Below are 14,557 nucleotides of genomic sequence, written 5' to 3'. Positions count from 1 at the left end.
GTGTGAAGTAAATTCCTATCTTTTATGTTGTCCAGTTCTGCAATATGTTGACCCTTAGGTAGTCCTGCATAACTGCACACACTTGGTATAAAGTGCTCCTATTTGGGTTTGGCAGTGTCTTACTTAATTGTGCATAATGAAAATATAGTGTGTTCAAATAATTATCCATCATGTATGTCATTGAAGACTCATGCTCTTCAAATATGGAAACAAGAAGGGCGGGGTTAAACATTGATAATTATACTAAATCTCGCTTCTTGTTTTTTCCACACAGTTGGTGCTAGGTTGCTTTTGCCTGGGGTTTGTAACAACATACCTGCCAAAGACTCTCATTGATGCCTACCTGACGGCAGCAGCATTGCATGTCATTGTATCACAGTTTACCTTTATCTTTGACATCATGCTTGACTTCCATAAGGGCCCCCTGGGCATTTTCTATGTGAGTAAATTCATTATTAGTTGAAGAAATGCATGCTTCATGGAGGGGAAAGAAGAGAACAGCTTCAGAAATTGAAGGCAATTTCAATCTAAGTCAGTTGCTAAGGGATATTTGTGTAAGGCTCAGCTGTGGTTTACTTCGCCTTCCTGTTGTCTTGAACAATGTATGGAGCTTATTGTGTGACATGCAAGAAGAAAAGTCTGTGTGCATATTTTTAATTACTTATGTAGCACTATAATATATTTTCAGCTTGTCTATAATTGTAGTAGAGCAAAGGTTAGAGGAAAAGGTACTTTTTTTCTTCAGTAGATCATCGTGGGCAAGCTATTGGGCACAGAGTATCTTTATCATATCTGACAAAGAAGGAGCAGACTCCAAGCTAAAGACAAGTTAAAGCTAATTCATCCTAATTTACTTTAGTAATGTCAATCAGACAACTTGAGAAAAAGGTAGTGTAGAAAAGAGAAGAATGACAGTACTAGATCTGAGCTATTTGTGGCAGCGTTTTCTCTGCAGATACCAACAGACAAGATAGATTTTTAAATACTGTTTTTCTCTTAGCATCTCTCTTCTTCTAACTGAAGATACCACTGTAGCAGAAAGGATAAGTTCAGGAGTCAGGGCAACCTATATCAATCCTGGAATATAGAAATATTTGTAGTATTTGCCTCTGATCCTCTCTTATGATGATTATTTTTCAGAATCTGTTTCATTTCTTCCTGACACTCCCAAAGGCTAATGCCACCAGCATATTGCTATTTTTGCTTGGCATGGCTGCACTACGAGTCAATACATCTATCACGATAACTTATAAATATAGTCCTATTGCATTTCCTATGGAACTTCTCTTGGTAAGTGATCTCCAAAATGCCATTGTGGTAATTGAACTAACAGAGAGTATAATATACTTTATTTCAGAAAACATTTCAAATATTGCTTCAGGATGCTGTTATATTTACACACAGAATCTGTGCTTAAGTCCTTTGAATATTCCTACAAGATTAACTGTCTTTAGATGGATTGTATACAGTTTCAGGAGTAAATGTTGTATAATCTCTGGTATTGCTTCTTGTTTTCTTTCTTAGATTATCACATTCAGCATTATTTCTAATCACATTCATCTTCACGCTGAATCTAGTAGTGCTGTGGTCAGTATGATTCCGCAGAGGTTAGTAATCTATGCTGTTTATGAGGTTGTACTTTAGAGATACAAAAGAGATGTTTCAGCCTGTTCTTGAAATCTGACATGGGCTGACTTTTACTGGGAAGTACAGCTAGAGGAATAACTCTTCAGGAATTTTAATTGCATCATCATTTCTGAGCATATGCAAAATTCAGACTATAGTTCTCTGTGTTAGGTTTTATTAGCACACAGATAAAGGAATTTGCATTTTTTGTGAGGTGGAAGTCTTACAGATTGAGAGTATCTCCTGTGGGGTGCTGGATGCCTCTGATCCTGCGTTTGGAGTTACTGTGGACAGAGCTCAGAACAGGTCTAAATTTATCTGTTCTCTGATCCTGTAGGTTTCTGCCTCCTACACCGCCAGATTTATCAAACCTGAGCAAGATCATACTGCATGCCTTCTCCCTTGCTATCGTAAGCTATTTCCTTCTTGATTTTGTTGGAGAGAGGTATGCTTCACTTCACAATTACAATATTGCCAGCAATCAGGTGAGAACAAAACTACACATACTTCCTAGGCCAAGAAGCAAGCTGAACTCAATTTGCAAAGCCACTAACTACCTGACAGTGGTAGAAATTCAAGGACAGAGTGAATATGCCAGATGATGGTTTTGTAGCAACTTGTTACCCTTCCCTATGGAAAGTGAATGTTATAAGCCAATAATGTGAAGGCCAAAACATGGCCTTCTTTGACCAAGACACCTCTGTATATTCCCAGCGATTATGATGATAAACCTCACACACACACATAGTGCTGCAACTGATAGCTGAGGACCCTTGCTGTCATGAATCCATGAGACTACAAAAGCATGATAAATTAATAGCTGAAATTGTAAATGGCCAGAGCAGCTGTAATTCTTCTCTAGATGTGGCTACTGTCCCAGTGTATGGATTCTCTGACCAGTGATTGCTTTGAGATACTTTTAAGCTAAAACCATGTTAGTTTCCACTGTGCTAGAGTTAGTAAAGCATTAGGTGTTATGCGCTACTTCACGTTTAGCTTGTTGTGATGGCTTTGGATCTTTACTAGAATGGAACTAAGCCACTAAGGAAGCTGCCCTGAGTTCCTGGAGCCTCTGGGGATAAATATAAAGGGAATGCCTTTTCCACTCAGCTTTTGTCCAGGTGTACTATGCTGCATACTGAGATTTGCCACATGTTAGCTTGAAAGCCAGTGCTTCATAGCTTTGGGGTTCTAAGTGGATTTCTCTGGAAGAAGGAGTTGATTTTTTGGGTCCATGAGATCCTCAGCTGTGAAAACGGTATGCCTTTTAAGAGAGCTCATTTTAACCATATGAGACCTGGCTTTCCAGAAGGTTTCCTGAGCTTAGCAACACAGATGAGCAACTAGCAAGTGTGAGCAAAGGGAAAGGAATTCCTGGTAAGCTACTTCTGTGAAGGTAAGTCATTCGTTTGGGGTTTTCTCTGCTTCCTTTTGTTCTGTTTTACAGGAGCTAATAGCTGTGGGGCTATGCAATATTTGCAGCTCATTTTTCAAAAGCTTTGTTGTCAGCTGTGCTATTTCTGGAACTGTCATTCAAGAGAAGACAGGTGGAAGAACACAGGTGAGCTGGGCTGGATTTTTTAAGCTTCCAAACTCTCATCGAAAATCACTGTATGCGGAGTATAGGCTGATATTTAATCTAAACGATTTGTGAGATGTAAAGTTACATACCCATGCAACATGAGTTCAGATACCCTCTCTGTGTATGTTATATTATGTACTATTCTTACATGATATTTACAGCACATGACATGCCATGAAGGAAGCCAGGATCCTGTGGGGAGAATAGGATATGTTCATGCAGTTTAAAACTGTATTTTAGTGAATATACTCAAAAAGCCAAATGGAAAATTGTTCATGCACCCTTAATTCTGCCACTTCTTCCTAACTCTTGAGTACTTGACTTTGTGCTTTTTTTTTTCAGGGGGGAAAGAGGGTGTAATATGTAATAATAATAATACGTAATAATGGTTTTATCATACCTCTTAACTGAATGTCTGTACACACTTCACTGCAGGATAGAAATAATTTTGTTTAATAAAGATTTTATTCCAAAGTCTGACTTGCAAGAGAAGTCTCCTATTACTCAGGTGAAATTATCAAACCAAAATCCTTTGTTGCATTGTTCTGTTGTGCCTAAGAATAGTCCATTTAGGCCAAATTTATATGTACAGAAAACTCTTTCAGCTTGAGTAGTCTAGAATTTGTACCATGCATTGCAGCATACCTGTGGCCTTTGCTAATTGTTCCTTGGTTATTTTTCCCAGTCGGTGGCGTTACATGGGACATATCTACTTGTTTAGAGAGGACAAGTAAGTAAATGGTTCTGTCAGGCCTCTCTAATAAAGTATTTCTGTTCAGTTAGCAGCAGCGATTGGAGCATCTATGATGCTGGTGATTGCACTGAAACTAGGACACTTTTTCCAGATGATGCCTAATGTAAGTGAACCTGAAGTAGTTATGGCAGAAGCCTACTTACTTCCTAAGCATAAAATGAAGATTTTCTAAGCATAATATGAAGATTTTTCTGGGACAGTTCGGGATTAGATCATGCTCTAGAGTTAATTGTTTTCAGGGATGGACCAAACCGAAACAACGGCTTTAAACTCTCCTAAATTTCAGCAGGCTAATGTATTAGGTAATTAATATTGCATCTCTACCATCTCTCACTGATCAGTACAAGCTAAAATTAATTGGCTAAAACTGGATTAAAATTTCACTGCCAGCCCCTATAATTTAAACGTTGTATTTCACTTTTGGTTTCACATCTTCCAAGCTTTTGCACACGTGTATAACAAATTCATGAGTTTCTCTCTTGCATCAGTATAAGTAGTTCCAAGATGGGTGCTTCAAAATCCTTAGTGTAAAGAGGTAAATAAAAGCTTCCAAATGAAAATTTAGATTCAGTGTCTCTGATTCTGGCTTGGTCTTTGAGGTTTACTTTAAAACCGTATGGACTCCTGAACTGCCTTCTGTGGATTTTGCATTGCCAGTGCAATAAACATAAACATTTTGTTATCGTAGATTATTCAGAGTACTCAGTTTTCTACTTTTCCCTTAAATTTTTATGTAGACTTTTTTTTTTTTTCTCTAAGTTTTCTTAGGGAACCACTGACAGAGCGTTACTTCCTGATTTTTTTCCTGGCCTCTTTGTAAGATGGGACAATTAATCCCTTTCCCAAAACTAGCTGACAAAAAAAAAAAATTAACCATCTACTTCCCTTCAGTCTCCTTTTCTCCGCTAAGAGGCTGTTTCAACAAATGGTGTCAAACAACTTCCTAAATCTGGCAACGAACTACCCATGCTAATTGAAACCATTCTTTGAAAACAGCAACTCTTTAATTTTGTAGATAGTGTTGGCCTTTCTCCTAGTGCTGCAGGAGGCATAGGGATTCACTGAAGAACACTGTAACGGAAACTACTCATAGCATTTCAAGAGGAGGTCCAGTTGTATTGGCAGAAGTGATTGTGAAATCAAACAAGAAGTTATATGCTAGTTTCATCTTGGTTTGCAGATCAGAGGAGAACTGTTATCTATAAAAATTATGGAAATAAAGCTATTATAAGATTTTCATTTCAAGTGGTTTTTCTGTTGTGGATATCTGTTCCTTAGCATGTTTGTGGTTGCAAACAAAAACCAACAAAATAATAGATGCTATTTTTCTGATTTCCACAGGGTATACTGGCTGCTATTGTGGTATTTAACATGCTCCCTTTTCTTGAAAAATTTCTGGACATTCCCATCCTGTGGAGACAGGATAAGTACCATTTTGTAAGTGACAAAAAAAGCCACCTAGGATTTGGAATGTGTCTTAAAGGAAGAAATGGATGTTTTGGGAGGGCAAGGCATGGCAGTGGCCATTCCTTTAGAAAAGGGATCCTTTCAAATATCCACTGAAAGAAATTTATTGAAATCTCTTCAAATCAATTTGCAATTAATTCTGTACATGGAAAACTGATTATTGTTGCTTCCCACATCCCCTAAGAAGGAAATTGTCTAGCTGCCAGCCAGGGCCACATTCTCATGTCAACTCTTGTGCAGGATTTCTCATAAAGAGAAAGACCCCCAATATTATGTGTGTTTTCCTAATAATTGAAGCCCTGTTAAAAAGTCTGGAGATCTGAACTGTGATTTGTGATCCTCGTTTGCGACTACTTCTAGGACTGGGTTGGTCTAGATGTGCCAACAAAGCATTTCACATATTACCATTTCTAGCCTTTTATATTGTCTGCAATTTGCAAATTCTGGGGCTGAGTTGGAGGTCATTCTGCATCTTTTTACTGCTCATGTTCTCTCTGTCTCTTGTTCAAAGGTTATTTGGCTTGTAACTTTTGCTGCAGTGCTTTGTTTTGATCCTGATGTTGGTTTAGCGATCGCCATGGGATTTACGTTCCTTATAATCACCATCAGGTCACACAGGTACTTGTAACTTTTAAAACAAAATACTAGTTTTTCTTAGAGTTGATGTTTTGGAGATAGTTATACATGTGACAATTAAAAAGCTGTTTCATGTTTATAAACACTTCAGCCAGGTCATTCTGGAGTCTCTCTAATGCCATCCCAAACCAGTTTAAAGTTTATGGGCTCTGAATTGGTCCCTTCTGCAGATGTACCATGCTATTGAAGACTGCTTATTGTGGTGTAGGCATCTGCCAGGAGAGGTGATCTGTGTACACACTGCTATAGGAATAAAATGAGATGTTGTGCCTTTATTTCAAATACATTCCTCAGTCTTCAGTGCCATTTACCAAATTGCTTCATCTTCTCCGTAAACTCAGTTCGTGATAGGGGAGGGAGGTTACATCAGGCACACATTACTCAGTTTATTAGCTGCTAATCTAAACAGGAAAATCATTCATAAATCCAAGCCGCACCTCTTGAGATTTACCATGATAAGGAGGTGCTTGTCTGAGTAGACTGAAGCCTCTAGAATAACATGGAAAGAGGTAGGAAATAATTCAGTTGCTGCAAATATCGAACTGCTTGTGATCTGACCCAGAGTAGCTCTGAAAGAATACCTTCAGGAAGAATTTCAGTTGCTGTCTGAAGCTCACTGTAGTACCTCTACTCAGAGTTATGCTCTTGGGTTTGCCTTGGGATTTAATGAGCATTGTGAAAGGGCATTTCTGCGGCCACTGTTCAGTTAAGTATCCCTGTTGTCCATACTATCTTCAGGATATATAACTGCTTATCAATTTCCTACCAGTGGGAGCATTATGCCAACAACACTCGAAGAAGCATGGGAAGTTATCTGCAAACAGATTGCTTTGAATAGATTGTCTTGACAACAATTTTCCATACATCAGGGCCCACTGCCTTCCAGTTCTCCAGCAACCAGGCAGCCAGCCACATGTTTATTTCACCCATGCCCTGAACTGACCAGAACCTGCCCCAAAACCATGCAGCACCATTAGCAAAGCATGGTACCCAAACCAGGATATTCTCCTTCAAGTCAAAACCCTGCATTAATGTTGCTACACGACCTCTGGATCAGACCTAGCCTATGTGCATCCAGCTCTAAGCACAAGTTATAGCTGCCTCCACCTGCCTGCGTAGATGTATCTTGGAGGAGGGCTGTGGGGAGATGGAGAGGATACATGCTTTCTACTGTAATAACAATAATCCAAGTGTTCCAGAGCTAGAAATGGGACATTATACATTCTTGAGGACACCAATGTAGCTGAAGACTCTGCTTGTGTACTGCTCCCCTACTCAAAGAACCCTAATTATGAGTGAATAACTTCTTGTACTCGCACCCTCTAAGTTAAGTTGGTGTATCCAGTGGAGAGAAATGGAGATCGAGCTTCTGGGAACAAATGGTTTTTCTCTGTTCTCTGTGAAAACCTAATAAACATCTCGTTTCAGAATGAAGATGGTGGTGCTGGGACAGATTCCAAACATGAATATTTATAGAAGTTTATCCATCTACAGAGCCGTAAGAGGAAACAAAACCCAAATGTTCCATCTCTCTCTAATCTAGTTTCTTCCCTTAAATGCCTGGGGGGGACCATTCAGACTTAGTTCATTTGACTCAAAACTTTGAAAACTGAAGAATGCTTAAGTATCTGTAGTGTGAAGTGATTCAGATACCTAGCTCAGCCTGCTTGGGCCTGTGGAGCTCCTTATGTCCATCTGGGCTGTCTCCACGCTGAAAGCTGCACTGCTGTCATTTCCAGAGATGTTTGGCATTTTTCGCTGACCTGCTTTTCTCAATCTGGTTTTGTTCACTCTACATATGTTTTCACAATAACGACTGTGCATGTGCTAGACTGACTCACAGGTTCTCCCGGTGATGGGAAAATAGGTGGGGCATGGGCCTTTTTAACACGTTATTTTCAAGTCCTGCACCATAGAGTTAGGCAACACAGTAGTAGAGAGCTTTGCCTTTGCCGCACGGGTACATTCCCAATGCGATGCTGATGGATTTGCAAAAAATGGAATAATACAAGGACAAGGTTACTAAGACAAGAGTATAGTGTATGTTTTCTGTAATGAGCATTAAAAGTAGTTTGGCTTATTTTATATTAGAGCAGGCAACTGTCATCTGTGATAGATGTGCTGGAGGTATGTTTTTAATTGCCAGAGAAGCAGATTGGTTTATGGTAATTAAGTCCATGCTGCCAGTGCCACTGCCAGAATGCAGTGTAGTCAACAATGTGACCAGACAGACTGTCCTTAGGGTAGGACCTTGCAGACTACAACATAGACAGTCAGGAGGGGAAAAATAGCTGCTTCTAGCTACAACCCTCACAGATACAACTTCTGTTTTACAGGCAAGGGAGATTGAAGGTATCAAAATCTTCCAGTGCTGTTCTTCCATCTCTTTTGCAAACATGAATCACTTCAAAACCTATTTGTTACACAAGGTAAATGCCACTTTTTCAGTCAGCTGAAGTGTCTGAGAAGCTGCATTAGGGAGATAAAAACCCTAATAAAACTGCCTTTCTTTTTCAGATGGACATGAAAGCAGTGCCTCTAGATGAAAGTGAAATGAGGGCTTTAATTTCACTTAGTCTGTCTGACACTGCAGTGGGAAGGAAAGATCTTAAATGCTCTTGTGTCTGTGATCCACCTCTACCACCACCTAGGGTCAGCTTTAAAAGTATATTTATCTAGTCTGTTTGTTTGAGGTGCCTGGTTTTATGTTAACGATGACAATGTTTTTAACTTGCCCAAACTGAAAAGGCTGTAAATGTTTACATAAAGCATATATATATTTGCTGTTTGAAAATAAGCAAACATTACCACTGTATTTCTTTGCACATAGTTTATGTGATAGTGCAATAGTAGCTCAGTTTACTGGGTGAATTAACTAGCAGTTGAAGTATTCAACATATCCTCTCCTCAGCTGAAAGAATTAATTTTGTCAGGTGCTTCAGTAGGGATTTTCTCCTTTTTCCCCACAGAAGTGAGAGAATTCCATTGCTTATGAGAAATTTGTTCCTTCCAATACTGCCAAGTGCAAGTACAAAATACCTCAAAGGCAGCTACGATTATCATGATTAGAGGATTTCTCATCTTTACTATAACTGGCCACTGTGCATCGTCTATAGTCACTCTTGTCCCTCTTTATCTGAATTTTCTGAATTGTCTTAGACAATACATGAAAGAACTTCAGGGAATGGACTGGCTTCAGAAGACATTTTTCAAGCAGTTTTATGTGATTTGAAAAAGCCCTTCTATGAGAAATGGGTTGAAAGATAGTGGTTTGGAAAACATATGTGGCACCGAGGTGCTTAGGGAGTTGAAGTGATAGGTAATTTAACATTATCTTCTAAAGTATAAAAATGCAGAGAGTGACTTTTCCTTTCTTGCATTATAAAAATTAAAAAACACATTTGGAACTATTAAGAAAGAAAAATTGATTAAATTGGTCCATTCTGTGACCAGCTGCCGTACAAGAAACTAGATGAATCAAAGGTCTGCAGAACTGAGCCACTAAGGGTCAGCTTACTGTTGCTCAGAAAGGCAATGGCCATGGGCAGTCTTTTTTTTCCTTCTTGTCTTTTCTGAAAGGTAGAAGTAACAAGTCAGATTCCAGTATCATGGGCCATTGCAAGGTGTGGAAGAGTGAGGTACTATTTGATGGCTGAAGGCACTCTGCTAACCACATCTGAGGCTTGCCCAAGTTACCTGCTACTTTGCATACTCCTGTGGCTTTTTCCTATATTTACTGTTATTTCAGATGTGTTTTTTACCATGAGAGAAGCAATCTCATATGATTTACAGTACTGTCTTACTTGCAGCAAAAAATTTTCCACCTCCTAGGCCCAATTCTTCCAACCACTGGTATACTCTCCATTTTCCATCTTAGATACCATATACAGAGAAATTGGTGAAGCAACGTCACGCAGACAGCAATTCCTCGTCATCTTCAGTTAATTTGGTACATTGGTCAAAGTATGGAGACGAACTCAGGTCTAGGACACTCTTGGTGGAAGCAGCCGATACGCAGTGTGCATCCCCAGGCTTTAACACGGAGCTTACAACTGAAAAGAACAAAGATGAAGAGAGAAAAGCTTGCCTTCCACCAGGCTCTGCAATAGATAATTCCTCAGTACAGTTAGATCAGGAAGAACAACCGATACATTTGCCATGTCCAATTCACACCATTATTTTAGACTTCAGCATGGTGCAATTTGTGGATTTGATAGGTTCAGAGTTACTGCGACAGGTAAGCAACCTAACTGCACATAAATGTGAAACCTGAAGTTTACCCAGTGGCTTATGTTTCTTGTTAACCTAAAATGCCCTACTACATAACAATCTGCTTATCTTCCAATTGACCTTTAAGGGTGCAAGATTTAGCTATCAAGTTTCAGAAATTAATAAGTTCCCATAAAACCACTTTTTTTAAAAAAAAACACAAAGCCCCTCTATCCACACAAAAGACATGCAAAAACCTGTCATGCATTGTCACCAGTTGTGGAATCACATAAACTAAAAACACATTTATAAAAATGTCTAATTTGTTTTTTCCATTTTGGCTGTTTATTTTTTCTTCTAGCTGGACATTTTTTAAAAATGCTCTTTAGAAGTGTCAGATATAAAACTACCGGCTGTCTTCCCCTAGAGTGAATTTGTTGTTATTGCTGACTGCCTAATTAGCCTTTTCTTTGAAGTATGCCTTGAACTTTTAAATCTTCAAGAGGGGATCCTAGCCAATGAAGATATATATTTAGCGAAAATAAATTTCATGTAGCTGTGCTTCTCAGAAAGATACAGTTCCAGATGGATTCTTAGTCAGCTCTCTCAAACTCTGTAGCTCAACTTCAAAGGATTTTTGTTTAATAACAGGTCAGACTAACACCTACTGGGAATAATTGTGGACTGAGCTGTTGTCCCTAAAATCCTTCAAGATTTATTTGCCACCTATTGAATGACCCTCCCATTGGGAAGGGGGGATAAAGTCAAAGTTTTTCCAGATTCCTTCCATCCCCATATTCTGAAATTCTGTGATTCTCTGAAATAATGAGTTTCATTGCCTTTAAACAAAACAAAACAAAACAAACTACTTTTTGAGATCTTTTAATTACAAAGGGTCAGGCATTAAGAAAATGGTGACAATCTATCACCTCTAAAATCTGATTCCTTTAACACTAATTTGATAGATCTAAAAATGTTGGACATGAAAATTGAGGCAACCAGAATTACAGGTCACACTTGAAAATAGGGGTTCCTATTCTCGTTTACATGTGGGCATGGCATCTGCGTATGGACAGATGTTTCAAGTTACTCTGTTCCTGTGAGAACTTTTTGTTTAAGTGAAGAAATAACACTGGGTGCTGCATAGTGAACTGTAGGAGGGCCAGCACGGAGTCTGGCTGTGACCTGCCCTGGTTCTGGAGTAAGCATTCACTGAGATCTTGGACAACTTGCCTGTTTAGTGCTCAACTCAAAAACAGGATTTGAGATACCAGAATAAGGGTTTTCTTCAGAGATAAAACACTACAAGGGAGGTTTTATTTCCTTGTTTATGTTTTACCTTCTAGTGCACTTGTACAACGCAGAATTGCTCTAATGCCTGTATGGAATTCTTTCCACAGATCATCCTTATGTTTCACGCTATTGGCATTACAGTCCTTATAGCTGGCTGTCACTGTGAGTATAGTATTTGTTTACTAATACTGACTTATCTCAAAGGATAAGTTTTAAACTTAAGTGAAATGTTTTAGCCGTACTGTTTGGTGCAATTCTGCTGCTTTATTTATTTTCCCCCATTTTTTATAGCCTCTGTGATAGCAGACTTTGAGAAGAATGATTTCTTTGACAGCTGTGTCACCAAAGAAAGGTTCTTTCTAATGCTTCATGATGCTGTGCTGGCTGCTTCGGACAAGCATCAAAAGGCAGATGAGCTAGAACCTACTGTGAAGGAGTTTGCTGAAGAACCACTAGCTGAACAGCAGAAGGTAGAATATTTCGCTTAACATTTAACATTTCACGTTGATAAATTATCCTGTCAGTAACTTAAACCTTGTCATGTGTCTGAGGAAATAGGGCAGAGCAGATGCTCTTTTGAATTCTCCAGTTTTTCACAGGTACTTGCCTTTTTGCAATGGATCGATAATCCAATTTGTTTCCTTGAGTCCTGTGTTCCTGTTTGGGGAAAGGCATCTTTGTTTGCAGGCTGGAAAGGCATCCAGCTGAGTTTTGTGGCTGGAATGACTTTGTTGCATTTTAAATTGTTTCCATTTCTCCGACAGAGCAAGGACCCTGCCAGGGCAGAGCAAAACCTCCAAGTTTTTTATTCTACAGGTTACTGCACCAGCTCCCTTGGGGCTGATGGGGGAAGTGAAGGACAGTGCTAGCTTGATTTCCTGAAGAACTGAAGTTTATGCACATGCTCTTTCTGTCAGTATTCTGCAATCATTTTTAAGCTCACTGGCCATCTCAGCCAAGTTTGAATAGGGCAGACGGTTGCAAGTTCCAGGAAAAGCCCTTGTTCTGAGCAGAAGATTCCAGTAATTGCCCCACCTAGGGAAAGAACCCAGCCTTGGCGAATCGTCCTATGCATACCGCCAGGCTGGGGTCCTATAGCTGAAGGAGGCGAGAATGAAGGCAAAAACCTATCCAAATCTGCAGAAAAACTGTGTTCTTGAGTTCTGCTGCTCATGGAACAACTTGTTTAACTCTCTTATCTTGGCATTGTACAGAATAGTCTAATGCAAGGATATTGACCTTCCGGACTCTCTCCCCCCCGTAGGAAAAACTTCAAAGAATGAAGGTGACAGTATATATTCACCAATCTCCCTTTAATGGACATGGCGGGGAGGGTTGGGAGCAGCTACCAGGTAGGAGGTAACAATGGTTCCCCAGGACCCCGCTTTGAGATGAGGCCGGGCTGGGCCTGCAGATGGGACCCACGGCAGCTCGGTGATGTCAGCTTCGCAGTCCCTGCTGGCTCATTTCCTCGGCAGCTGGGGATTTGGACTACCCTGTGCTCCCACGCCAGCATGGCCCTCTCGCTGCTCACATGATGTTGCCTTGGCATGGGAACTGCGCTTGACTGGCTCAACAGATTGGCCACCCTTGGCTTACAGTAATGTTTGTCTACATTTCAGGGAAGAAGTTTGCTCTTGAAGAAGAACAAAGATTTTTTCTCTGCAAAGAATTCTGATGACAAACTTCTGCAGGAAGAGCCAATATCAGATATCTCACGCTCAGCCCAGAATAAAGCAGAGCCAAGCTCTCTCCGGCAGCATGATACTCCACCCCTTCAATCGGATTTCCAGGACCCAGGCTGGGGGAAGAGATGGAAGTATACCAGCAATCCCTGAATTACAAGTGTTGAGGAATTGGGGTTTCAGTAGAGAGGAAAAAGGTACAGTTAAGCAAGAGCGTTCGATCTTCTTTTCATTTTTTTCTGTTCCAGAGTTCTTAAAATAGATGGCCTGCCTAATGCCTCCAGTACTTCTGTTGTTCTAAATAAAAAGCAACATTTATGTTACTGCTTTCAAGCATTTTCAAATAGATATGCTACCCAACAATGCCAAAAGCAGAGAAATTTCAACGTATAAGACAATCCTAGCTTTGTAGTTAATTCTAGCAAATTATTTGCACTTGTTTTCTGAAATTCTGTAGAAGTTTAAATGTCCTAACTTAGCACTTCTTATATATTCATTGCTTGCTAATAAGTAAAATTAATCTGCCATATTTCAACAGATTACATGCAGGCAGTTTCATTATTTTCAGATGTATTTAGAATGAAGTGAAGCTTCAAAAAAACCATTTTATTATTACTCTTCAACACTATGCTGAAGTTGATATTGTCTGCACTAACATAACATGGTGTCCATCCATTATTTCTTCCTCAGTCCTTCTCTAACCTACCAGAACTAATTCCCAGTAAACAATGTACTATTTTTTTCATGTTTTTGTAGTCCTTTACTGAAATAGTGAAGAATGGAGGAATGTATTCACTTTGTTCTGAAGAGCCAGGAAAATTGTAGGCTTAGATAGGATTAGCACTTGAGGAAAAAAATCAACTTATATTTTCTGTAGATCAGCCATAGAGTTTGATGCAGTAATATCAGTACAGAAGTGTGAGCTAGGATTCCACTGAAAGCAGAAGCATTTAACTATACCAGCAACACACTTCACAAGGCTTCATCATGCCCTCATCTGGAGGATTATCTCGTGGCACAAATTGTCTAGTGTGAAGAGCTGCAGGTGAATTAATTTTAGATGGGTGGCCAGCATTGTGTATATATACACCATTCAGACCCCATGTTAGGGCAAAGCTTGGATTTAAATGATGGATCCTTTGTGTACAGATCCTGTGCTCTGTGCTAAATTTGTTAATATGTGACCAGCTCTGACTTCTGCTGCTGGGCATTGTGTGGTTTCTGGATGTGCAGTAACAGCAAGGTGGCTCCTCTGAATGCTGCTGCTCCTGGCTGCTAAATTTTAGCAATGATACAATGGCTAAT

At 39.6% G+C, this 14,557-nt stretch overlaps 1 protein-coding gene across 4 annotated transcripts in view; it reads left to right on the top strand.

The window, feature by feature from the left end:
- The window catches only part of SLC26A8 (solute carrier family 26 member 8), a 23,019-nt gene extending 8,462 nt beyond the window's left edge, over nt 1-14,557 (top strand). For all 4 annotated transcript variants that reach the window (XM_075055543.1, XM_075055544.1, XM_075055546.1 and 1 more), the window contains 15 exons: nt 275-439; nt 1,141-1,290; nt 1,525-1,607; nt 1,964-2,111; nt 3,074-3,187; nt 3,988-4,065; nt 5,304-5,399; nt 5,941-6,047; nt 7,494-7,563; nt 8,402-8,494; nt 8,583-8,717; nt 9,943-10,302; nt 11,675-11,729; nt 11,859-12,037; nt 13,190-14,557. In XM_075055543.1, the coding sequence (XP_074911644.1) occupies nt 275-439; nt 1,141-1,290; nt 1,525-1,607; nt 1,964-2,111; nt 3,074-3,187; nt 3,988-4,065; nt 5,304-5,399; nt 5,941-6,047; nt 7,494-7,563; nt 8,402-8,494; nt 8,583-8,717; nt 9,943-10,302; nt 11,675-11,729; nt 11,859-12,037; nt 13,190-13,405 (2,049 nt within the window). In that variant the 3' untranslated portion in view covers nt 13,406-14,557. The remainder of the gene's footprint in view (nt 1-274; nt 440-1,140; nt 1,291-1,524; nt 1,608-1,963; nt 2,112-3,073; nt 3,188-3,987; nt 4,066-5,303; nt 5,400-5,940; nt 6,048-7,493; nt 7,564-8,401; nt 8,495-8,582; nt 8,718-9,942; nt 10,303-11,674; nt 11,730-11,858; nt 12,038-13,189) is intronic.

The sequence above is a fragment of the Buteo buteo genome, chromosome 23 (assembly GCF_964188355.1).
Source record: "Buteo buteo chromosome 23, bButBut1.hap1.1, whole genome shotgun sequence".
Lineage (NCBI taxonomy): Eukaryota > Metazoa > Chordata > Aves > Accipitriformes > Accipitridae > Buteo > Buteo buteo.
Note: the sequence above shows the minus strand (reverse complement) of the source record. Positions and strands in the feature narration are given on the sequence as shown.